The sequence below is a fragment of the Phaenicophaeus curvirostris genome, chromosome 22 (genome assembly GCF_032191515.1).
Source record: "Phaenicophaeus curvirostris isolate KB17595 chromosome 22, BPBGC_Pcur_1.0, whole genome shotgun sequence".
Taxonomy (NCBI): domain Eukaryota; kingdom Metazoa; phylum Chordata; class Aves; order Cuculiformes; family Cuculidae; genus Phaenicophaeus; species Phaenicophaeus curvirostris.
The window spans coordinates 1,317,604-1,344,349 of NC_091413.1; the positions used below are offsets into that span (position 1 = coordinate 1,317,604).

The 26,746-nt window shown below is 47.2% G+C and overlaps 1 protein-coding gene across 5 annotated transcripts in view; it reads right to left on the minus strand.

The window, feature by feature from the left end:
• The window catches only part of PRDM16 (PR/SET domain 16), a 291,081-nt gene that overhangs the window by 253,964 nt on the left and 10,371 nt on the right, over positions 1–26,746 (minus strand). The window contains exon 1 of one of the 5 annotated variants that reach the window (XM_069874601.1): positions 24,774–24,983. The exons of the other annotated variants lie outside the window; for them this stretch is intronic. Coding sequence (XP_069730702.1) covers positions 24,774–24,810 — 37 coding nt within the window. The 5' untranslated portion in view covers positions 24,811–24,983. Of the gene's footprint in view, positions 1–24,773; positions 24,984–26,746 lie in introns of those variants that run through there. 5 annotated transcript variants of the gene reach the window in all.

Below are 26,746 nucleotides of genomic sequence, written 5' to 3' on the forward strand. Positions count from 1 at the left end.
ACTTCTTATTTTCTGTACCCTTTCGACCCCATTTGTTCTACCACCTTTCTTCCCCCTATTCTCCTTTTGCAGCTGATCATACTCTGCATCCTCTTTATTCTTATCTTCCATCACTCAGCTCTTCTCTCTCCAAGTTCTGCAATGCTCTGGCCTAAACTCCACAACGCATTTGCCTCTCACTTCCAAAGACATTTCACAGAATCCTGGAATGGCTGCAGGTCCATACGGTGAGTGCGTGAGCCACAGACCGACACGCTGCAGGGTAGGTTTGGCTCATGATGCACTTCAACCTTTTTTCCTTCCTTCCTCAAGCACTTTCAGAGAAGCCGGATAAGCAGCATTGCTATGGCAGCAGGGAGCAAACAAGGCTCTTTTCTAGAAGACGACCAGAAAAATCAATACAAGGGAGAAGATGGTCAGAAACCTCAACGATGAACAGGATATTGGGGGAACAGTGTCTGACCCCTTTGGCATGACAAATCATTTATAATATATACAATAAACACAAGATACAACATAATTAGTACAGACTGGGCAAACTTCCAGTGTGCTGAACTAAATAAGTGATTCTGTGTTTGTTTTATAGCAGAGAGAACTATTTATATTGTCATCACAGCGCCTGAGGGACAACTCTTTCCTGGACTAAGTCTACATACCACAGTAGTGCAATGTTGGCCCTTCATTTCTAATTCAGGGCTTCCAACCCTTGGCTCAAATGCTGCTCATTTCACTACTTCTGCACCTCTCTCTCTCTTGCAAAATCCCAGAGATGCTGCAGAAACACCTGGGTGGGACAGGGCTCTCCTGGTCCCAGCTCCCTACGGGGCTGGACAGAGGCTTTCGGCAAGAGCTTTTAAGGAAAAATAAAGCCTCCTAGTTTTTCACTTTTTGACCAGATTGGCCAGCAAACAAATGGAATCTTTTTCCATCTTTCCCTCTCCCCACATTTCCAGAAGCCAAACAGAAAAGGGAAACTCCATCACGTTTATTAAAACAAAAGTTTCCATGTGTTTTTCTGTGTAGCGTCCAACTACTCACCCTCCCTAAAGATGGGAAAACTCCTTCTCAAGACTTTAGCTTTGAAACCTTCGCAGCTGGTTGGTTTTCGGGGACCACTGTCCCCGTCACCCACCATGCCCAGGGCTCCAGCAGCTCCCACAGCTCTCCTCCTGGCCTCTAATGTTCTGTGACGCCAACCAAGGTAAACTTCCAGGTAATTCCACCACCTTACCACTTCTGTTAATAAACTTCTCAATTCGGATTAACCACATGAAACAGTTTCACCGCAGCAGCAGAAACACGCGTTATCGCACAGGAGGGTGGCTGCCTGGGGAAGACTTTTTTCCCACAGAGGACTGAGTTTCTCTGGATGGAACTCTGGCCATCGCTGGTTCAGTTACCCACAAGGTGACAGCAAGGGTTACAACATCATCTGAAAGCTGCTGGAGGCACAGGACAAAGCTTAACAAGAGAGAAGACCCTCATCATCCACACGTGGTAATCAGTCCCTCTTTAAAAGCACCCTGCAAATTCCACCAGACGCAGGCACTCTTTTGGGTTGACTAAACCCAAAAGTTCGTGTTTAAATACAGCTTTTGGAACAATCAATTACAAAACAAAGTTGAGACTTTTGGTAAAGTCCATTGTGATGAGGTGAGAAACAGAAATCTGTACAAGTGTCCTCTTTCAAACCTACCTTTTTTTACTTATCTCTGACTTTAGCAAGAGCAAAAGGACACTTTAATTCTTTAAAATTTAAAATAGCTATGAAAACTGCTACCCAAAATCGCTGCTTGGAGACAGAAGATGACAGTCCAAAATAACAGTGCCACTAACCTCCTAAAAGCAAGGTCAGAAGGGACTGTGCTGCGGTTTTCCAGGCTGACCTCCTGTTCAACAAGACTTCCTCAAATGAATTCCTGTTCGGTACACGCAGACCTTTTAGGAGGCACCAAACCTCATTGTTTAAATTGTCAGCAATAAACTTCAAGTCACTGGCAAATTGTCCAAGAGTGGAAACACTGTCCCAGGCAGTTTGTAAGAGCACAGTCAGCAAACCTCTGGCAGCCACAGGCAGGTGAGGGCGGCCTCAGTGTTGTCCAGGAGGACGCACGAGGTGATTTTTCCCATCACTCTGCCAGCCTCACTTGCTTTGTCTCCAAATTATGTCTATTTTTTCAAATAAAGACTCATATTAAATCAGGTTTGTCACACCTTTAATCCACTGAATCAAATTTTGCTGTCAGGTAAGTACATTAAGACAGCATTCATGTCACCTTTTCACTTTCTCTTCATTAAACTAACCATATTAAGCTTCTGGAATAACAGGCAAACTGTTTATTTCTAGGTTTATAGCTGCACGTTTTTGTTAGAAATTATGCATGAAGTTTTATGTTACAAAGCAACAAAATGTGTTTTGCGTTGTTGTTCTTTTCAAAACCCATCGCACAATGAAATCCAGCCCCTGATCATCAACGGAGAACGGCAAAACAAGACGTATTGTAATCCCCTCTATTTAAATGCTTTAATGAAATTAAACGTGGAGATACCACAGTAGGGCCTTACCCACCGCTCCCAGCTGCAAAAGGGAAGAAATGAACTGGCTTTAAAATGAAACAGGTTTCTCTTCTGACTGACTGCAAGTTACAGGATGTTGGTAGTGAACCAATTAAAACACATCTTAAAACGATAAATACAATCCAAATGTACATTATCGGCATGTTCAGCCTTTTGTTTCTTGGTTCTATGTAGTATCTGCTTATTGCAATCACATGTGTTTTGAAGGAGGGAGAAAATCAAATCATTTTAGGAAATAATAAATAAAGAATTCAGTGGAGGAAACAAAAGAGGGCTGCATTGATTCAAACATAAAATAAACCATGCCTTCAGAGAGTATGTTAAAAAAGAAGCCACAGTGTTCATGGATCAATGAGCTCAGAAATATCTAGAAGATGTCAAAAAAATCTGTCTCAGTTGAAGGCAATAACGGGTACCTCTAGAATATTCTGTGGAGAGGAAGGGCTGCTGCAGAGGTACCGTCTGCCTGGAGCTTCAGGGAAAGACTATGGAATCATTAAGGTCAGAAAAGCCCTCTCACCTCACCCAGTTCAACCATCACCCCAACCCCACCGTGCTGACTAGACCATGTCCTGAAGAGCCACATCTAGATATTTTTTTGAACCCCTCCAGGGATGGAGACTCCCTGACTGCCCTGGGCAGCCTCCGCTAAGGCTTCACCACTCTTTCAGTAAAGGAATATTTCCTCATATCCAATCTAAACCCCCTCTGGTGCAATTTTAGGACATTTCTTATCATCCTACCACTTGCTATTTGGAAGAAGATGCCCAGACACGGCTACCACGGAGCTGTGACCTTGTCTGCTAAACCTTCCAGCCACTCTTTTTGCTGAGAAAGAGCCACAAAGTGAATAGGTGCACATGAGCAATGTGCTTCCTCTTGTCCTTCCACAACCGAATCGCCCTTTAGCTTTCTGCTCTACGCTCCTTCACCTCCTCTGAGGCACTGAGGACCCTTTTTAACCTGGTGCTGGGCTCAGCAGAACCGGATCCCCTGTGCGGTATCAGGATATTTGCCTGCTTTTCTTCTTCCCAAGACACTCGCTTCTTCAGATACACCTTGTCAATCTCTAGTTTGCAACCTGAAACACCAGCAGCCTCTCTTTAACCCAGCGTCTCCTCCTCTAGTGCCTCAAGAAGAGCTGTGGGAAATTACCAGTTGGAATTCCGCTGCTGTTTCCACAAGGTTGTGGATATTTTCACAAAAACAGATCAGTGCTGGAAGGAAACTGTCCTTTCTGTCAGACAGCCACTCTCTGCAGTTAGAATGAGCAGAATTAAGTATTGCTGTGCATAAAATAAAAATATTACACCAGCTACAAGCATTGACTGTTTTCACAGTAAAATATACACAGACTTTAGAAGGGAAAACGTTTCACTTCCCACAAGCCCCAGAAAAATAGTCTTTTTCTACATTTTTCCTTCCCAGTCTTTGCATGATTTTTTTGCTGACTGCTCTGTCCACAATCCCACCCCCTGACTGGATTCTTCTTAATGAAAAACTGCAGGAAGTTTGCACGTTTGTTTCATTATTCGGGGCTGCAGGTAAGTAGCGGCACAGTCCTGTGCTTAGCGGGAGGAAGTATTGAAAATCTCCTTTGCTATTCCTCGTTTCACGGTTTATAACGTGATACTTACAAATACTTTGGTAGCAGATTAAGCTCCAGAGAAATGAAAACATTTAAAAAAGAGCACAAAGCCTGCAAGTGTCCAAATTAGGGACCAGAAACTCCGCCTTAAGCTCCAGGAGGGGGTTTATGAGATGTAGTGCCATGTGCCATACAATACAAGATAAACATCTGTTGTTATTTCAGCAAACTTAAATCAGATGTTAAGCTTTTTCTTCAGGGGGATAGTGGCACAAAGAAAGATGTTTTTTCTCTCTCTCCTTACCAAGGGGCCATATCCTATGCCAGGAAGACTACGAGAAGATTCTGGAAGGGACTTAAATAAATACCATCAAAGCAATACAGTGGCGATAAAGTGACCTTTGGTAACCTGCACGGTACCTCAGGCCTTCCACCTTGGATTTCTGCCCAGGAAGACATTTATTAATAAGGAGACCAACGCTACAAGTACTGAGGCTGAGGGATTACATTCACAAAGCGAAGAACAACCCAGAACTGGATGACTCCAACAGAAAGACCTTTATAGTTTTTGGTGGGCTTTGGCTTAAGCCTTCCAAAGCTGCCAAAGTGACCATCCCGTGCAGAACAGCTGCTGTGCCATACTCTATGTGTGTGATGGGAAATATTCAGGGGTTCCAGGACAGGTTGGATGGGGCTTGGAGCCCCGATCCAGTGGGAGGTGTCCCTGCCCAGGGCAGGGGTGGGACTGGGTGGGCTTTGAGGTCCCTTCCAACCCAAACCACTCCTTGATTCTACAGTTCTGTGATGTGTTAAAGCCATGTGCTCTGTCCCAGAAAAGGTTCCACCACACACTGCAGGTTCCTGGACCCCTTTTGCCCCTCTGGATGGGATGGTTCCCCCTCCACCCCTGGCACCAGCTTGGCCATTAGGCAATGAGGGGCTGCAACGATTAAACGCATGCACTGCGTTGGTTCCAAGAAGTGTAAAGGAGGTCACACCCTTGCTCACATAGAAGATAAAATCAAAGCAAGCCAGTGCTGATTTGCTACCGTAAGCCCGTGCTGGTTTACCATCAGAAACATGCTTTGATTAAACAACATCAAATAGTTCACTTAAATATGTGTGATATTTCACATTTTAAGTCATGAAGGATCAATCTTAATTGCTAACTTTGACAGCTTGCCTACTGTTCTCATTACAGACTGTAAGCTGTAAGGTACAGCTCAGTTAATACTCCAAGCTGTTTCTGGTTTGAAAGTATTGAAAGGGACCTTCTATCCCAGCAGCAGACAGCATATGGAGTTCAGCTTTCCGAGCCGTGGGGTGAAACTGCTCGGGGTTGTGCTGGACCGCTGGAGATGTTGTAAAAAGGATATTTTGCCAGGTGAAGTTCCAGGAGCTGCACTTGCTTGTGTTTCTCTGCACAGGGGTTACCGGCAGAGTCAATGAACCACGGACCGAAGGCAGAACGCTGGATAAAGGAGAGGCAATCTGCTTCTGTGTCCGCTTCCAGATGTATTTCTGCTCAGCTTTTAATTCCGAAATTTTGTGGCAGAAAGCGATTTAACAATGTGCTTTTAATGACCCAACATATACATCTTTTGTTTCATTTTTATTTACCTTTGCAGCGCACTAAAACGTAACCGGCATACTGCAGGTTTTTACATTATATTTTGATTAGTGTTTTTATGTATGAAAGACAAAGACGCTACTCAGCACAAACACACATCTACTGTGCTGCATTTCCCAAGGCGTATAATTTAATACCCAGAACACTAAGTCTCTCTCCACTAATTAATATTCCCTCGCTGGGTGCAGCCCTTGGCCCATCTGGTAGCTGGGGTTAAGGAGCTGCATGAGGAGAAAACAGCGTTTGCTGGTTTTGTAGATGTACTTAGTGTTTTATAAACTTAGGAAGCTTGACAGAAGAATTAGTATCACTTTGAAAGTAACCCTGGGCAGGCAGATGTGCCCCACGACTAATTAACCCTAGGCGAGGTTGTGTCTTCTTCTCTTTTTAATAGCCATAGCGGGACGATGTAACAGAAAAGACCAGGACTTTCCCCAAAATGAAACCAGAACCCACCCTTCTTAGCACTGTGTCGCTCATTTGACTCTGCCTGTATGTCTCCTGTGTATTTTCATGATGGAAACCTTTCCCACCAGCCGAAGCAGACAATCCCAGCAGCAAAGCCAGGCTGACCATTCCTCTACAGCACAAACAGCAGTGGTGGCTGCCCCATCCCTGGAGGGGTTCAAGGCCAGGTTGGATGGGGCTTGGAGCCCCTGATCCAGTGGGAGGTGTCCCTGCCCCTGGCAGGGGTGGGACTGGATGGGCTTTGAGGTCCTTTCCAATCCAAAACATTCCAGGATTTACAAAAGCAACTGAGATTATAAACCCTGTGTCCACCTGAACTAATTCACTGGTTCTTCACCCACTTCTTCCCTCAGGACCCCTATGTGGTCTCTCTCCTTACTTTCCTCCCACAACACTGGCAGAATCATTTTGCACTGAATTTGGACCACGAAAGCCTGGAACCAGCAAGCAGAGATTGCTCTGCAAAAGAGAACTCTGGTTCGTAGTCCCTTCAGGCTGCAGGTTCAGGCTTGAAGTCTCCAACCATAATGGTTTGGCCATCTACAGTTTTAATCCTGTGCAACATTTATGGAGCATTCCTTTCCTCCTCCTCTGAAGCAAGTGCAAATACTCTTTGGCAAAGAGGACCTACCCACAAGGAAAGAGTTCCTCGGAGCAGTTGCACTAGAACTTGAACAAACCATAACATAGCACGTCTGAATAATACTGTGAAAAATATATAAAATATGTTATGGCATTAAAAGTTTAAACACCATAAATCTTCAGCGTGCTATTTACTAGGCTGAGAAGGTGATAGAAACAACATTCTGAAGTGGAATGAGAGAAGAAAAGAAAATGTATGGAGGCCAGAGTGCAGAGAGATCCCCCGGGAGCTGGTTAAAAACACGGCTTTAAAGGAAACGTTCGCTCCACACAGCCCTGGCTGGTGGGATTTGCCCCAGCGCTGTAAACACAAACCTTCACAGCACTCCGCTTAGTTAATACTCAGTGAAAAGATTTGAAAGAAACTTATCAAAAGAGATAAGAATTTAAAAGAAAAAAAAAATCAGGTCAGAGTTAGTGGCAAAGGAAAGGAAAATCACACACAAATTCAAGTCCTCAAAAAGAGCCGCTGCAGGGTCCCGGCTCCCTTCGTGCTGCCAAGCGCCCGATCGCAAACTCGTGCTTGTGGCAGGGAAGGTTGTACAGCAAACCCAGATCAACATCACCAGAGACAAGATTTGCACCAACATTGCCAAATTTAAATACAAATTCAGTTTATACTGACTTTCAGTTGATACACTGAACATGGCCAACACAGGCAGATTAAGCAAAGCCTCATTTGTTTAATCAAATCGGAAACTCCTGCCGCATGTCAATGGGGAAACTTCAAAAGCTTTTTTTTATATATACTGAATCTATACTATATACTGAATCTATACTATATTCAGTTTATACTGAATTTATAGTGAAATTTGGCAGTTTTAAACAGTTTGAGCTTAAGCCCAAGAAAGCATTCTGTCAATTTTTTCAAGTTGGAACCCTGCTGAAGTATCTGATGGGTCTGAGCTTCTTCCTGCAGACACAGTCACCGATTTACGGCTCTGCATTGCATTTCAGCAAACAGAATATATAAGTAGTTACTCTAAAAGAGATTTCAACCAGCAACTGCAAATTTTGCAAGCCCTGGCTAAGTCATTTGGGGGCTGAGAGTGCGGAGCAATAGGGTTTCTTTCCTCTTTTTTCTGGGGGGCTGAGGAGGGTGGGTTTTCCCCTTTTTCTTTGTTTCAGGGGATGGTTGGATGCGTGAACTTTCCCCAAGACATCACTAAGACCCTGACTCGTTTGCTCCTTGGCACCGGTCATTTATAGGAAGCCCTGTAAAAGCATTTTCTTCACAGAACTCCACTCTCAGCAAATGCCGATGGGCACCAGTTGAGCAAATCATGATTGGTACAATAATGCTGTTACGGGTAAGAGCTGCGCGTACAAAATCTAGGGACGGTCCCAACCGGTTCCACTACCCTGACATCCAGCGGACGTTTCCCTTCACATATTGTACACGTGGCCAGAGCTTGGACTGGGACCGCAGGCTATTCCTCATGCAAACCACCTTTATTTCAGTTCTAATTCCCAACAAATTCAATTTTCATCTGTAACTGTGAACTTTTCTGGCTTTTGTAGCTCCAAGTCAGCTCATTAACATTACTTAGACATCGTTTTTATAGTTGAATTATACTATGTTTATACTGTAGAATTCCATTACTTAATTGCTTCACTACTGGAAATTTCAGTGGGGTTCTCATTTTTCGCATAAATCTTGAGAATAAACATGTTTCTCTATTTCTCTTACTTAATTAAGTGCATATTTCATAAAAATAGCCAACATAGACAAATTAAGCAAAGCATCATTTGTTTAATCAAACAGGAAACTCATGCCGCATGTCAATGGGGAAACTTCAAACGCTCTGGCATTGGCTTCCGGTAACCGCCGGAGCCTAGGGATTCCTCCAGCCTACCCAAAACTGTCCAGCCAACCAAAAAACCGCAGCGGGAATCACTCAGTGTTCTCATAGTAAAGCCAGCCCCAAGCACAGAGAGCAGTGCACCACGTCCCTGCAAAACGACACGGTTGGTCTCAAACAGAGGGAGCGGGATGTGGCATCCGTGGAGTAAGTATAGAATGGGTTGGGTTGGTTGGAAGGGACCTTAAAGATCATCCAGTTCCAACCCCACCAATGGGGGAAGGAAGAAGAGGGAAGGAAGCCCTGACCCATCTAGGCAGCCGATCGCAGGGGGTTGGAACTGGATGATCTTTAAGGTCCCTTCCAACACCAACTATTCTATGACTCTATCTCTCCTCCTCATGCCAGGGGCGGTTATATCCAAGTATTAACCCAGAATTATCCTTGCAAATAAAGATGTTTTCCTCAGATGAGTGCAAGGGTTTACAGTGTGCTATCTGAGGGTTGGTGCCATTGCTGATCATCTGTGCTAGAGGAACGACGCCCTGGGAGTCGGCGCAGCATGTTTACAATTACAAATATGTTTACTGAAAGATCCTATTTTGAGCAACTTTTCCCTCAAACATCAAAACCATTTAGAAATTATCACATGTCCTGGCGGAGTGGCAGCAGCTGAACACCGTGAGCATCTGGATTCTGCGTTTGTGGCAGCCTCGGTAGCTGGCACCGACCGTCAGCCTCACTCATCGCTTTCTGAAACACAGCCAGAGCCTCACTTCCTAAATGAAACCTGCCCGCACAGCGACATTCCGTTTCGCTGGAGTCCTGGAGGAACAGGGTGATTTATGGAAGCCGGTTACTCACACTTGAAGCCTGGGCTAAACAGTAATCGATGATATATCAATATTTTTAATATGACATCATGGACTCTGATTTTTCTTCCACTATAAATACTATGAAGCACTATAAATAACCTCTGCTCACCAGAGAGAGATCCATCCCCAGGACTGACCTCTGCAACGAACATCTGTTGGGATCTGGTCTGTGCCGCCCAGCTCCCGCGAATGGCAGCTCTTTCTGTGTGTTGGGAAAACACACCGGGAAAACCCTGGGTGCACAGGCTGGACCAAGGGAGATGCTTTCACTGGGCAGTTTCAGATATCAGGCAATACAGCTCAGAGGAAAAAAAGTATATTTTTTACCCTCCTTTGATTTTAACAACTTCTTGAGGCACGCACACATCAAGATTGCCTTGCTCAACAGCTCTACAGTGGCTTGAAGCGTTTGCCTTAACAAGTACCACTTCTCAGTTCCAAGGGACAAAACTGAAAGGAGATGTGACCCACTAAAGTGACGGCTGCAGTCTGGAGGGAATCCGAACCCCAACATCTCTTCTGCAGATACACAAAATCCTGTTGATTTTTCCTTTCCTGAATGCAGCAGAGAAGTTCCCCCTGCGGTCCCACACGGCACAAACTATGAGATCAGCACCTACTCTTACCACGTGTTTCCATGAGCACACTTGAGTACGACAACCAAAGTTATTGCAATTTTTAAGGGATTAGTAATGAAAATATCAATTCTAGGCCACAGAAAAAATGGTTTCACTTTGATCCGAGTGACCGAGATCACGCCTTTCAAAAACCAAGTGCAGTTTTTAGAGATACATTTATTTAGTTCTAAGACTGCAGCGGGCAGGGAGAACAAACAATGCTCAGTCTCCCAGGCCCAGTCTGGGAGGGCCACACCAATTCCAGCTGCATTTGAAAATGGCCAGTGCTTCCCAACACAACTTGACGCCGTTTAAAACAGAAACCAGCAATGGATTTTGGAAGTTGGAAGAGAAAGGGTAGTGAGAAGGATTTGGCTAAAAAGGGTCTATGTAATGCAGAGAAAAATGTGTACATAAAGCAGCTATTTTGAGAGCAGGGCCTTTCTCTCTGTTCTCTCCCTTATCTTTATTCTACCTACTCTCTTGAGATCGAGAAGTAGGCAGGTGGGAAAACATAGAACCATAAGCCCAGGCTCCATTACACAAATGTTCCACTAAGAGCATATTTTTCCCCTTGTAAATAATGCCATTTGCTCTGAAATATGCATTTGCTGAAGAGTTCAGCACCAGAATTAAGATTGCAGTCATCAAAACATTCTTCGTGGTTCAGCCAGGGCGAGTGTTTTGTTATAGACACTGTCCCAGCAACTCCCAGCCCACAGGAAAGTCACAGAATCACGGAATGGTTTGGGTTGGAAGGGACCTCAAAGCCCATCCAGTCCCACTGGATCAGGGGCTCCAACCCAACCCAACCATCCAACCCCATCCAAATTTAGCTCACGTGTTCTTACCAATATCTACGATAGGAAGCCTTTTCTTACATGCAAAAGCAAGAGGGGCTACCTCGCTCGAGTGTTTTTCTGCAGTTGGTAGATAGACCTCAGAGGCACAAGGATGCCACTTAGCTGCACAAAAGTGACTCTTTTCCAGGAGTGCTGCAACATCTGGAGTTGTCCCCAACCTGCCTTTCCTGGAAGAACATTACCTGGTGCATTGTAAAGGGGACATGACATATAATAAAAGTTTTGTTTCCAGCAGGCTGGGCTGCTTCCGACACACCCGTGGTGCCAAGCAGCAGTGCAGGGGGGGGTTATTCCCGACTGGCACAGGACTGCAATGAACCATCGATACTTCTTGTAACCCCCAAAACACTTAACTTGTTGGCACAGAGATGCCTTTAATCTCATTTCACGTGTGAAGTCCTCTCCCCCTGGAAAAAAACTCTTCCTCACAGGGAAACCATCCCCAGCTCATAAAGTAGCCAGTGGCTGTGGCTTTCAAAGCGAACCCAGAAGTATTATTCCATTTTCTGCTGAATAAAAGTATTGAGGTCTCTTTGTCAGAGCAAAGCAAGGCTGGATTCCTTTATCCCCCTGCCCTTTCCACTCACAATGCCGCACTCTGTTTGGTGGCCCGAGGAGGGGTGTCTCCCAGGAGATCCCAACAGGATTCAGTCCTCTGGTAATGGACTCCTAATACTTACTGGAACCACCAGCCTCCTCCCCATTTCTCTTTGAACGAGGGTAGTCTGTCAGGAGTGGAAAGCAATTTAAAACCGTTGGTAAAGAGAGAGCTTAGGTAGAGAAGAAAGAATGGTTTCTTATCAAACTGCCTATAGAGGAGACCCAGGTGGTACGGCAGAGGGGGATCCCAAACACCTACTGCCAGCCCAGAGCCAGCAGATGAGATTCAGTAACAAACGCTGGCTTTTAGCAGCTCAGCACAACTTCAGAGGGTGACGATTAACACCTCTGCTGGGGAGAGAGGGCAGGAAAGTAAGAGCCAAGAGCCCCGCGTCCTGGGAGGCTGGTGATGCTGAGGTTTCCTTCTGTGAAACGGGAGATGCGCGGGCTGGCTGAACACACCTGATGTTTGGAAGGGTCTCAGCCTCAAGGGGCTCTCAGAGAACCTTCATGAAGTGCTTTATTTTCGCACGGATGTGGGTGAGAAGACCCAGACAATGGGAAGCCGCAAGAACATGTGGCACACTGGGTCTTCAGATGGGATCATTCAAGGAGTTCTACAAACCCTGCTGGGGCCGATTTCTCGATGCAAAGAGGGTGGGCAGAGCTGCCTTGCGATTGGGATGATTTTCCAGCCTGGCTCTGCTGTTGGTGTGGGTCAGCATCTGAGAACCATGCTGTTATTTCATTTCTCATCTTAAGCGAAAGTGAATTCTCCTTTCCCTGTTTTTTTTCTGCAAAGGATAAAAGCAGTCTGTGAAAGAAGCAAGCAAAGTTTTAGAAATAAAGCACACTCCCAGCCAAAAAAAGAGTTTGCTTTCACCAAACAACTGCAGTTTAAAAGCATCTACACCCAGAGATGCTTTTTGCGGCATTGTGTATGGACAGGAAACATCCCAGACTTTGGCATATACTATTTAGAGTTCTCCTAATACCTTTAAGTTGGCGGCGGGGAAGCATAATCTGTTTTGATAACTCTCGACATTAAACAGTGATAAATAATTAAATATGTTTAACTGTTATTAACTAAAGACAGATAGATGGAGAGCGCTCCAGAGATAGAATATAGATCAAAAAGGTGGAGCCTGGCTATAAATTCCCCTGATGTTTTATGACACCATTTGTATTCTGTCACTCACTAGCTTTATGTATAGTCCAAGCTGTGAACTGAATACCCCATTCAGAAAGCCACTCACTCTGCATGTTATTGCAATTTAATATTTTCACACACAGACACATCATTATCTGGGAACCTGACACTGCAAGGAGAATTCAGTAATTTTTCAAGAGTGCTTTTGGGTTTTTTGTTCTAATGCGAGCACTGAGGCACAAGATTGATCTAAATGACCACTCGTCCAATATTTAGTCTCTAGACAGATAGATCAGCAGGTAGATATTTTTCTGTTTTCAGGGATTCTTCTCATTTCACACATGTATAATGCAATTCCACTGAAAGAACTAAGAAGAAAGATTAAGAATCTGTCATTATCAACAAGAATACCCCTCAGACAGTTACAACTTGTGACTGCAAACTATTAAAGATAGATATATATATCTCGAAAGGCAAGTCCTCGAAGCTCTCTCTTCATTTTTCGACTACTGAAATATGACTATGGAATGGGATCATTCTACCTACACTAGGATTCTGAAGGGGCAGTAAATATACATTCCTCTGGGCTCCCGGAGAAGAATCAGGCACACAGCTCTTCAAATTACAGGTTAAAAAAGACCAAACCTGTTTGTTTATCAATATTTTAAAAGCCAGGTCACATCAGGAAAAGGACTTTAGAAGCAGAGACAAAGGCACAGCTGATTTCATCCATGGAAAAAGGTGTATCTTACACCAGACCCTTAGTAGCTAATCATTAACGAGCATTACACGCAAACTCAGATACAAGGAGAAATCTTTATATGCAAATGGCGGTGTTGTCCTCAAGAGATCAGCGCCTCGAGGGCCTGCTCCAAAGTCCAGGGAAGTCAAGGAAGGGCAACCATGAACTTCAGCAGGTTTCAGGTTGCGAGCAGTGAGGTTGCAGTGCTGCTTCTGGAGAGTAAATGGCTGTGGCAAAGGTTCCTGTAAGACAGTGATGAGCTCTACAAGGTTAAAGGCAAGTTTCCACTGAGGAATTTGTATTTCCTGATCTTGAGTTAGACACAAGCCTCAATCTGCCCTAAGTCTGCCCTCATCAGGGAAGAAAGGAGGGTTCCAAACCAAAGCAACGCTCCAGAAATCTTCCAAAGGTTCCTGTTTGCTTCTCTTTCCCCATCTCATTTATTAAAGTCCTGGCTTCTTCGGTAAATGCTGGGGGAAGTCTGAGTGGGGAGGACCAGTTCTGAGCTCTGAACTTGGTTCCCAGGTGTGTGATGGGCTGTGTCCCTGACCTAGGAGAACTTCAGCATCCCCAGACAAGCCAGGCAGGTGTTTCCTTCCACCACTATCGTGCCAAGAGGCAAAAATCACCAATACAACATGAGATACCCAGATAGCCACAGACACACAGAAGGGACTCTCAATGGAATTAACTGTGTGGCAGGACGTTTCTCTAGTTAAATCCTCAAAAGTTATTTCAAAAGCTGCTAAACAGCAATGCTTAGGAAAAAAAAAAAACAGTTACTGTCCATTGGGTAAAAATGGATTAATGGAGAGGTGTTAATGGGCGCTCCTTTTCCTGATCTACTGGAACAGACAGTGCTGTTACATGAATCAATACGGAGCTGGCGTATCGATTCCTGGATCATACAAGAAACTTTGTGATTGCGGCTGGAGGCGATGCGTTTGACTCTTGGCACTGAGCCGCTCTGCCCTTTCAGGGCTCAGAGATCTACGCATCAACCAAAGAACTAAAACACGGCTTTCTCTGAAATGGGAGTTGAGAAGTAATCTGAAAGTTTAACGAGGAAATGAAATGCACGCTTAGAAACACGCAGACCTTTAGCACCTGGACCTTAGAAGGCGCGTTGGCGTCGTGTCTATGGCTGGACTGGATGATCTTAGAGGTCTTTTCAAACCTTAATGATTCTGTGAGTCCATGATCTGCCCCTGCCGGTCTGAACAGCTACAGAGGAGCCAGCAGTGAGTTCTCTGGGACACGTTTAACATGTTGATATCCATTTTCCTTCACAGGCATGCAATATTTTTACATATAAAAAAAACAATCATAATCCACTCCATAAGGAACAACTTGAGGAAACATGAGAATTTACCTGAAGGGCCTTAAAAGCACAGATATTCAAATTGTCTGGAAACTCAAGCATCTCCTACAGCCTGAGGAAAGTTCAGGAGCTCTTCAGGCATTTCCTGAAGGACACATCCATGAAATTCCCTTGGATTTCCTAAGGCTCACCTTCAGCCCCAGTACCAGGCAGCTGCTAAAATCGCTCGCCCATAGACGCAAACTCGAGCAAGAGACAAAAGACCAAATTCTGCTCCAAACTTTATCTGGATAAATACTTGAAGAGTATTCCAGCAGGAAGAATTTAAGAACTCCCAAAGTGACAAAGATCTGCTTTTTATTCCTTCTATATGGGATATATGAGCAGAACTGTTTCTGAGCAGAGGGCTTTTCAAAGTTCTCCACGAGGTATCAGCTGCTTTTTAAATACGACTGTTGTGCCATGGAGGGATTTACATTTATTTTATTCCTATGTGATAATTCTAAAATAAAATATATGATCTCTCGCAAGTTGTGCAGTGCTCTTTATTTCACATTCATGCAATAAAGTATAAAATGGAACCATTCCTTTTCTATAAACAGAAAAAAAATGGCAAAGCGATTTTATACTGCATGAACTTCAAGCACAGCCATTTAAAAATTAATTTAAATGATTGAGCCCAAAAGGTTCATTCACTGTGAAATAAAAAAACACTAAATACTGTCCTGAAAGGAAAGGAAAGAAAAAGCCAGACTGCATGTAAACAAAACCATTTTTTCACAAGCATCAGAGAAGGAACAAAAGATTTTTAGTCAAAACTGAAACTTGCAAAAAAAAAAGAATAAAATCTGATCGAGTAAATTCAGAGAAAACGTCCCAGCAACCTCAGAGGGAGCTGGAGCAAACACAAAGCTCATTAACGACACCTTGATCCAGGAATCGCACGGCAGGTATGCACAACCCTCCCGCTTTACAGATGAAGTAGCTGAGGGTAAATTATTTGCTCAGGCTGGGGAAGGGTGTTCGTCAGCTTAGCAAAAAAACATAATTCCTGCTCTTTGCGCCCCCCAGACCAGTCTCTGACAGCCGATCCTGTTTCAAGGCGCTCGAAGTTCGGTGGTTTTTGTGTCCGCAATAGCACGCGGGACCCACCCCCGGCCGGCCGCAGCGCCACGACTTTTCCATGTTCTGAGCAAAACTTCCCATCCAACTTTCCATATTTCCTTACAGCCAAGGAATCGTAGGCTCGGAGCACGATCCCGCTGAGCCGAGGGAACAAATACAGGGGCTAAATATAGTCTGTGTGCTGGAGGCCGGCCCTCCGCGCGGACCTGGCCCAGCTCGGCCTGCGCCTAAAACCCAGGTAGAGCTGCTCTGCGAGGAGGGCGTCCACGGCACAGAGGGAAAAGCCTCTTTCTTCCCCCATCCCGTAGCTTCAACCCCTCACACCCGAGCACAAACACAGCCCTGGGCCCGTCCCCACCCTCGCTACGCAGACCCCCAGCCCTTCCTCAGCCCGCCAAGGCCTTCGGCCTCTTCCATCCTCCTGAAATGATTTCACATCAAGTAGGAAATAAAGCTGATTTTTTTCTCCCCCCCTTTGATACCAATAAAACAATAATTCGATATCACTTCTACCGAACCACCGCTGCTATAAAGTTAAAGATACGGAAAAGAAAATTAACTACTGTTTCTGGCAGCAGAGCAAGGGGGAGAAATCAAAGCACGATGTGTGCGAGGGAACAGATGGCTCGTGCCCAGCACGGCCCATCTTCTGGATATTGCTCCTTTGCAAGGGAAATCCAGGCCGCTTCAGAAAATAACAATTTATCTCAACGATGCTGAGGTTACGCGATTGATCAGTCTGTGAGTTAAGGGGAAAAAAACCAACCAAGCCACATTTCTCCATCAGATATCGATCTGCGGATGCGAAAAGTGATTCCCCTGGCAGCAGCTCTGTACCAATATTTGTGTATTTTATGCACACACGCACAAAATCTCTTGGGTCGCGTCCTCAGCTGGTGAAAATAAGTTTCATTGATGTTGATGCTGATTTACATGAGTTGAGGATCTGGCCTGTCGTTTTGAAAAAATCCTGAATTTTGTCAGTTTAACCTCCGTTTTCACAGATGAGAATTAAGCCCACGTGTCCTGCTCGGCACTGCCCGGTGGTCACGCATTTCAAACCAGCTCTGCACACGCTTACACGTGAAAGACACGCACATCAACTAAGGCAGTAAGGGACAGGTTTGTGGCTAAATCACAGTATCCTGAAAATACCTCGTCTGATGAGGCGCAGGGAGAAGAGAACCGGCTGCCAAGTTCTGCTCCCCCAGAAGGGCTGAAGCCCCGGGCGCTGCTGGATTCACCCCTCGCTGTAACTCACGGAACCACAGCAGAAACCTATTTTCAGGACCATACCTGGAGAGGGATGCGCGCACCCTCCCCTCCCACCCTCGGGAGACCAAAGAAACACTCAGAACTCCTTTGAGAAGACGTTGCACGCCGGGTAGCAGGGAAAGACAAGCCGGTAGAAGGAGGGGGTGGGAGTGGGAGCGATCGTAGTGTTCTTAATCCGCACCACTCCTTGCCTTTCCAAAAGCAAGGCTTACAAACTGGTTCAAATTCAGATTAAAAAATACAAGGGGAAGCGTGTTTCGCTGGGTGCTAACAGCCCATCCTCAGCCTGGGGAGCTTCAGGCAGACAGGCGTGGATTTTCTACAGGGGAAGCAACCTGTGAATCACTCAATAAAACACACGTGCAGTAATGAACAGCCCCCCTTCTTTGGTGGTGATAAGATATTTTAAACTAAAAACATCAGGGCATGTTTAAAAAATGATTACAAATTATTTTAACAGTGTATTTGCGGAGGGTTATAAAAACAGCTATAATATTTTTGTCTTGGGTTCTAGAATTACCAGTGCGACAGCTAATGCAGTAATGATTTGTTTCAAATGCCAGTGTTTAAGCTGTATAAAGCTGATTTTATACATTTTTCCAGTAGGCCGCATTGTAGTTAATGAAATTAAACACACCAATCGCATTTGTCCCCAGGGGATGAGGAACTGAACACGCCACCGGTTTATTTTTTTATTAAAATAAATTGCAGGCAGCAAGATGGACTAATTGCACACAGAATTGAAAAAGAAACATTCCATTGATATAATTAAGCCAATTTTCATGGACAAAAATAGTTATAGTGGATATAAAATAAGCAGAGCATTCACTGCAGTTTGACTTCTCCTCCTCACCCTCTACATTTTGTACAGAACATTAACTATTAAACAAATATGTATCTCAAACGGGCTGACAGCATTATCTAGTAATGATGGCTAAATTGATGCCAACAACTGACGCCGGGGCATTGTGTCTCATAGCTTTGCTGAGAGAGTTGGCAAGCCAAAAAAAACAGACCCGCAAAACCCCCACCACATCAGAATATTACCTTAAAGCAAAACACCTGAAAGATGTAAAACTCTCGAGACAAAAATAAATCACCACCCAGTTTATTTTGGGGCTGACATTTCACCCCAAGCGCCTGTGCAGTCACTTCTTTCTGGAGGGCTGTGGTCCAGCCTCCCCCAGCTCCGTCCGTCGCGTTACAAAACGCAAACGGTTAAGAGAAGATGAAGTCTTTCCACACCAGCTCAAAGGAGACCAAGATTTACCCTGATAGAAGCATTATTCTGTGGCCTACTGGAAATAATTTGGCTGTCTCAGTCCATTTTCAGCTGGAAAACATCTCCCCGAGAGAACCAGTGGCCTTGTTTGCAGAACAAAAGTGGGTTCGATAGTGAAATAAAAAAAAAAAAAGGAGCTTTTGGTACCTTTCCATCATAAATTTGAGCAAAGCACATCTTTGGGGCTACCTGATGAAAGCTCCACACGGACACTTTCCTTCCTCCCTGTCCCGCACACCAAGAGCTGCTGAACGGAGCGACTACAAACCGGTCCCTGTGTGCAGAGAAGCGTTTTGCTCCGTGGAAAAGGAGCTCAGATTCCAGCCCTACCTGCCTAGGCACACACCGTGACCCGCACCACAGGGAAATTTCTTCCCAATCACACACAAAAATAAAAGCAAGCTGCTTATTCAGGGTCTGAGCATTGAGCAGGGTTAAAAGTCATATTTCATTTTTATTAGCAGAGAGGGTCACATCATTCACGGAACGAAGAGAAGGAAAAAAACTCTTTGGGACAGGGACACTCTGTTACAGATTAGGACGCTATGGAACGCACAACCGGCTGCAATAAAAATAAAAGTAAACAGCCCGTGAGTAGGTAGCGGTGATGCATGAAAATCCATTAAGAAAATAAAAGAAATAATAAGGTCATAGATCTTTTCCACTACGACATCCCTGACCTGAAATTCCTCCCGAAAAAGGGGGCATATTTAGGATCAGAAAACACAGCGGTGGTTTTGGTGTGGAATGCTGTGGAGTACTGACATATCAACAGGCTGTTATCCAGAGAGTGGAAACAAATGTGTTTGCACACATCTTCATCCTGAACTGCGTCTGGATGTTGTGTGGATGTGTATTTATTGATATGCTCATTACTTATCCCTGCAAGATTAAAAATACCTTGTGGGAAACAAGCATGAGAAAACCATTTTTCAGCACAGATTTTGATCCTTCCAGTTAGTATTCAGAATAGCGCGAGTTTATCATTTAAATAATCTCCAACTGGAAAAGAAATAAACATACCCAGTAATAACGGGAGAGTCGTCAAGTTATGGAAACAAAGCAAGAGCTCGCCCTGGCCCGCAGGGAGCAGACGCAGGCTCTAACGCCACCAGCCCCGCGCTACGGAAAAGGCCTGAGCTCTACATGTGGATTTTTCTGCCAGTAAATAATTCCTCCCACTACAAGTTTACTGCAACAAGGGGGGGGAATACAATAAACAGAGAAAGTGCAAATTTTACAGTGAAAAGGGTAAAAGCGAGTCTGAAAAACGTGTTTTCTTTCCCCGATGCCCGTCACCAGGAGCGGGCAGGGATCCTGCAGCACGTCCTCCCCTTCCCAGGTCTGCCCTGCAACTAAGAATCCTTCCCCACCATCAAGGTGGAGACCGAGCCTTCCCTCCTTAATGTTTGCAAACTTCTTGAGGCCTTTGTCTTTGAAGTGCTGCATTAAATAGCACCGAGCTTTTATAAAATATACAAGCCGCAATAACCGTAGCCATAATAACAATAATAATGCTTTTCACTCAACGGGGCCTTTCCTTCCGAGAGTCTCAGGGTGCTTTGCAAAGGCTAAAGAAGGCAGCCACGCCGCAGAAGGATATTTCCCTCCCCAACAGGAGCTTCCCTGTCACCCAGGTGAGGTGCTGGGGCAGGTGCAGCCGCTGTGCAGCAGGCAGGCTGGAGCGTTCGTTCCCTTCGCACTGGTCACAGAACACTTACATCTGACCAAGGAGCTGGGGTATTATTACAGAGAGGCACAGCGATGAATTACGCTGCTCCCGTGTTGTGAAATCCTAGCTCCCGCACTGCGTTTTGCCTAGAAGCAAGTGGAGATTTTGAGCGTTTCAGGTACGTTTGGCTTTCTCCTGTTCGATAGCTCAGGATCTGCCCATTTCACAGGCTTATTTCACCGGTGCTGGACAACCGAACGCAGGACGGTGTCTGCCTGTGCAGGGAACAGAAGAGCTTTCTTCGCTCTTTCTGACCTCGGTGTCTTTATCAGCTATTTTTAACAGCAACCTTCAGAAATAGGCTTGTTTTCATTTTTTCCCCTCAGCTTATCAAAACTCTAATTTGCTGAAGGCGATCTTACACTGCGCTTCCAACACAAAGCCTAAAAATAGGGCGGCAGCTTTATTTGTTGTCAAATGGAGCTTTTAAAATACAAGTTTCAATTTCTGCACAGAGTGGGCTGGTTTGTATCGTACGGTACCTGCCGTTGGACTCTGTTTAAGACCTTTACACGTGCAGCGTTGGTCCAGCAGCCAAACACCCCTGCACAGGCTGCTCCTACATCCACGCGGAGCTTTTGCGGGATGCAGGAGTTGGGTGAAATGGGAATAACGCTCCATCCCCTGCTGCACTTTATAAACCCGCATTTATATGTGCGCAGGCAAATGCCCCGTGATGCAAACACACGTGGATCCAGCATCACACGCGCTTCGCACACAAACTACGCGGAGACCCACGAGCTCCATCGCAGGCCACAACTCAGCCCCGAATTTCTACGTCTGCACCTCCAGCACTTTGGCACCTCCAGGCTGCTCAGACAGCCTCCCACGTCCAACAACCGAGCCAGTTCTCCTCGTGCCAAGTTTCTTCCCGGGACGAGGGAGAAGGAAGCGCTTTGCAGCTTTTCCTTCACGCTTTCTCCAATAAATCAGGCAGGGAGGGCGGGTTGATAAATTATATTGGTAGAACTGGGATATTTTTTTTTTTAATTTTTTTTTTTTTTAGAACTAAACTGATCTTAAATCCCGGGTAATTTTTGTTGAAGCGCTAATTACACATCACCTTAATTAGCGGATCAGCCCCCCCCCTTCCTCCTTTCCCTGCCCGCCATCCCTAATTGCCTAATTGAAGGGATCCGGGGAGGGGAGGGAGAGGTGGCCCCGCACCCGGCTGGGCGAGCGGGGCGAGGGTTGTGGCCCCCGTGGGGTCCCCGTCCCGGTCCCCACGAGCCGTGGGCAGAGCCCGGGGCCGCGGGGAGCCGGGGCCGAGGAGCCGCCGGGCTCCAGGATGGAATAAACCCCCGAAACGGTGATAAATGGTTATAAACCGGCGTCCCCGCATCGGCACCGCGGAGACCTCGGGCTGCAGCTCCTGCCTTCCCCGCTCTCACCCTCCGCCGTGTCGTCGGGATTAATTAAAAAAAAAATTAACAGCAAGCGGGGAGCCCGTTTTTTTTTTTCCTAGAAGGGAGGCGCGGGGACCCCGCTCGCCGGGCTGCGGGGCTGGAATCGCGAGGAGCCGGGAGCTCGGGCTCCAGCTCGCGCTTTCTCCTTTTGCCACTAACGAAAAAGCCCTCGGGGCCGCAGAAACGCGGCTCCCCAGCTCCGATATCCCTCTCGGAGCCGGGATGCGGCGCGTCCCGACCCGGCGCGGTTCGTGCTCGTGGCTGCGCGAACGGGAATTCGGAGGTTTCCGAAGGGAACGAATTCTCTCCGCAGGCGGCTCGTTGTCCGCCGGCCTCCCCGGCTCCTCGCCAGCCCAGAGCCCAGCGGCTGCCGCCCAGCCTCCCCTCGGCCCCGGCCTCCTGCTCCCGTTCTTCCCCGAGGAAACACCCGCCGGGCTGCGGGTGCCCCCGTTCCTTGGATTTACAACCATTCCTAAAGATTCCCGGCCCGGGGGGGAGCGAGAAAGCGACTCCGAAAGTCTCGGGGTGACGCCGGTACCTGCCCTTCTCCCGGGGAAACGGGAATTCCCGAGGGAGCCGCTCTGTCCCCGCTCATCCCCCTCCCCAGCCAGGTAACAGCCCAGGTAACAGCGCAGGTAACAGGGGAGCCCGCATCTGCTCCAAACATCTCCCAGTGAGGGATATTCCGCAGGACTCGGGGCTGGGAGGCGGCCGGTGCCGCTTTTCTGCAAATAAATACTCCTGGGATGCTGAAACCTTAGCTTCGGACTACTGTTTGGAACCGTGATCCCTAAAAATCTCCTCGGCTGAAGCCCCATAAACCGTGGGGCCTTGTGTGGGGTTGAACACCTGATTTTAATCAGACACCTCCAGCTCGGACGAGCAGCGCCCGGAGCCGCGGGGAACGAGCTCGTTGCAGGCGCTGGGCTCCCGGCTCCTCTCCCCGGCGCTTTGGATCCCCCGGCGCCGAAAACCTCCTCGTCCTGAAGCTGCGGGAGCGAGTTCGCCGGCCCCGAGCTCCCGGGGAGAGGCTGGGGCAGCGCTGGAGCCCGAACGCAGCGGCGAAACCCGCTCCCCGAGCTGCACATCCAGGCTCACAGACCCTAAAACCCGCTCCCTGAGCTGCAAACCGAGCAGGCAGGGGTAAAATCCAGTCCTTGAGCTGCAAACCCGGGCTCACAAACCCTAAAAACGGATCCCTGAGCTGCAAACCCGGGCTCAGAGACCCTAAAACCCGCTCCCTGAGCTGCAAACCGAGCAGGCAGCTGTAAAATCCAGTCTCTGAGCTGCACACCCGAGCACACAAACCCTAAAAACCGGTCCCTGAGCTGCAAACCGAGCAGGCAGAGGTAAAATCGAGTCCTTGAGCTACAAACCCGGGCTCACAAACCCTAAAAACGGGTCCCTGAGCTGCAAACTGGGCAGGCAGAGGTAAAATCCAGTCCTTGAGCTACAAACCCGGGCTCACAAACCCTAAAACCCGCTCCCTGAGCTGCAAACCGGGCAGGCAGAGCTAAAATCCAGTCCTTGAGCTACAAACCCGGGCTCACAAACCCTAAAAACGGGTTCCTGAGCTGCAAACTGGGCAGGCAGAGGTAAAATCCAGTCCTTGAGCTGCACACACGAGCTCACAAACCCTAAAAGCCGGTCCTTGAGCTACAAACCCGGGCTCACAAACCCTAAAAACCGGTCCCTGAGCTGCAAACCGGGCAGGCAGGGGTAAAATGCAGCCCCTGAGCTGCACACCCGGGCTCCCGTCTGTAAATCCCGGTGCCTTTTGCAGAATCAAATAAAGAAAGAAGAGGGAAAAGGAAAAAACGAAAAAGAAAATAAATGCTCCACTCTGTTCGACCCCGCTTTCGCGGCCAGGAGAGCTCTGAAAATTATTCTTAACGACCTAAAACAATAAGGGACGAGTTTTTCTTTTAAAAAGTTGTTGTTTCGACGCGGGTGTTTAAGGCTTTCGCTTGTTGAAAAAAATATTTCTGTCGCAATGAAGGGCAAGACAAGGCGGCAGCCGGCGTGGGAGCGGAGATTCCGCGTTCGCGGGGCCGGGGAGGTGCGGGGGACAGGGGGGGGACACCCCCAGGTAAACCGAGGGGCCAAGGTGGGGGGGGGCTCGGGAATAAACGGCACCGCCCGCAAATTCGGGGACACAGCGGGATGTGGGGGGAGGAGGGCTGCGGGATCCCCTCCCGGGACGGGGAGCGAGAAGGGAAGAACCATCATAATAATAATAAAAAAATAGAGAGAGGAGCAGAGCCAGGCTGCCCCAGCCCCTCTCCGCACCCAGGCAGGCGAGGAGAGGGAGCGAGAGGGTTTGCAGCTGGCTCTGCGGGGCAAAGCGAGCCCCGCTCTAACCTACAAACCCCTCTCTCTGCTCCTCTGGAAAAAAAATATATATAATTAAAAAAAAAACCCAAATCCTGTCTAAAACCTATTCGAAAGGAAGAAAGGGAAAGGGTCCGGCGGCGGACGGAGGGCAGCGCGGCGCGGGAGCTGCGATTCCACCCTCAAGTAAATTTTTAAAAATTAAAAATTAAAGGCCCTCCCCCGCGCTCCCCTCCCCCAGCCCTTCTTAACCCCCAGCTGGGACACCCGAGCTGCCTTCGGGATCTTCCCTCCGCACCCGCGAATCCACAAGCCCCTCACTGACACCGTTTCCATTTTTTTTTTCTCCCCCCTACTTTTTTTTTTTTCTTTTTTTTTTTTTTTTCCCCTGCTACAAATTCTCTTCCTTCCCTCTCCTGGATAATTGTCCCCGAGCCCAGAAGGGTTTCTTTCCTCTCTCCCCCCTCTCCGCCAAACGCGGAGCTCTAGCGCCCACTATTTCAAAACCCGGGAATATTATTTCACAAGACTTGGAACGACTCGAGATATAAAAAAAAAAAAAAAAAAAAAAAAAAAAAAAAGTTGCTATCCCCCTTTCGTCAACTTCCAGCGAAGTTTCGCTTCGCCCCGCTCCGCGGGCAGCGGCGGAGCCCGAGCGGAGCGCAGCGCGGAGCCCCCGCAGCCCCCGCGGCCCCCGCAGCCCCCGCGGCCCCGCACCGAGCCCGAAAGGGAGAGAAGGGAACCTACTTTTGGGCAGTTTCCTCGCCCGCGCCTTGGATCGCATGGTGCCGGCTGGCGGATCCCGCTCCTCCTCCTCCTCCGTGAGCCCAGAAGCAGCTACACACTATCTTCATCTCCCCAGCATTGTCAGTTTGGACACCTTCGCACATGCGCACAGAGCATTCAATCTGACACCCTCACCGCGGCCAAAAAAACTTTCCAATGTATTCATCATCATCAGGGGGGATTTTTTTTCCTTTCTTTTTTTTTTTTCCCTTTCTTTTTTTCCCTTTCTTTTTTTCCTTTCTTTTTTTTTCCTTTTTCCCCTTCTTTTTTCCTTTCTTTTTTCTTTTTCCTTTCTTTTTTTTCTTTCTTTTCTTTCTTTCTTTTTTCTTTTCTCTTTCTTTTTTTTTCTTCTTTTCTTTCTTTTTTTTCCTTTTTTTCCCTTTTTTTTTCCTTTTTTTTTTTCTTTCCTTCTCCCCTATCCTCTCCTCTTCCCCACCCGCTTATCTCCCCCTCCTCCTCCTCCTCCTCCTCCTCCGCTGCCCCTTTAAGGACACTCGCCCTCGGCTCCTGCCCCTCGCACACTGACCCTACACCCCGGACACTATTTAAGGATCAAGGTGCCATCCCATGAAGAGGTGATTATCCTTCTATTATTAATTATTATTATTACTAATGACCGGTGCTGCGGGGAGAGTTTGTTAACGGGTGTCATCTGGCGATTGTACCACGCTTTTATTTTTAATCTGAAAAATATTTATCCACCGTAACTTTTAACTTGGTGTCTGTCTTTATTTTTATTTTCTTACTTTTTTTTTTTTTGCTTTCTCGCCCGTAACTTTTAAAAATAATACAATTTGCGCTTTGTGTTCTCTAATTTCTCGCGTTCCTGCCGGGATGTTCCTGCTCGATCCCGGCTTTTTGCTTTTCCTCCCCGCCCCAGTCCGCTTGTTTTGTCTGCGATTGCCGGGGTTTTGACCCAAAACTCGAATCCTGAGGGTCAGAGGGGGGCGAGGACCGGGATGGAGAGCGGGGAGAGCCGGGATTCGGGGGTGGGAAGAAGGATGGGGATGGGGGGAAAGAAAGACGAAGATGGGGAGAAAAGAAGGATGAGGGGAAAAGAAAGATGAGGATGGGGATAGGGGAAAAGAAAAGAAGGATGGGGATGGGGGAAAAAGAAGGATGGGGAGAAAAGGAAGGATGAGGATGGGGAAAAAAGAAAAGAAGGACGGGGTTGGGAGAAAAAAAGGATGGGGATGGGGGAAAAAGAAAAGAAGGACGGGATGGGGGGAAAAAAGAAGGATGGGGATGGGGGAAAAAGAAAAGAAGGACGGGATGGGGGAAAGAAGGATTGGGATGGGGGAAAGAGAAGGATGGCGATGAGGGGAAAAAGAAGGATGGGGAAAAAGGAGGATTGGGATGGAGGGGAAAAGAAGGATGGGGATGGGGGAAAAAGAAGGATGGGGGGAAAAAGAAGGATGGGGATGGAGGGGAAAAAGAAGGATGGGGATGGAGGGGAAAAAGAAGGATGGGGATGGGGGAAAAAGAAGGATGGGGATGGAGGGAAAAAGAAAAGAAGGACGGGATGGGGAGAAGAAAGGAGGACGGGGCTGGGGTGCGGGGAGAGCCGGGGTTCGGAGGGCAAGGGAGGAGCGGGCTGGGCGGCGGGGGCCGCGCCGCTTTCTCCTGCGTTTCAGGTGCGAGGCAGCCGCGCTCGTGGGGCCGGGAGAGCCGGACGAGAGGGGAAAGAGGGGGATAAACCCCGAGGGAGCGAGGGGAGAGGAGCCCCGGCAGAGCGCTTTGAAGAGAGGAGCGAAGTGTAAATAGCCCCGTGATGGATGTGCTGCCTTTGACTGCGGAGAAAGCGCTATTTTAATTCAAGTGGCCAGGTCAGATGGTCACGGAAGAAGGTTGAAAGGTAGGATTTAATGAGATTAATATGGAGAGAGGGAGGGGGGGAAGGCGAGCGCCTTCCTGAGGCTTCTCTAAAGCCGGAG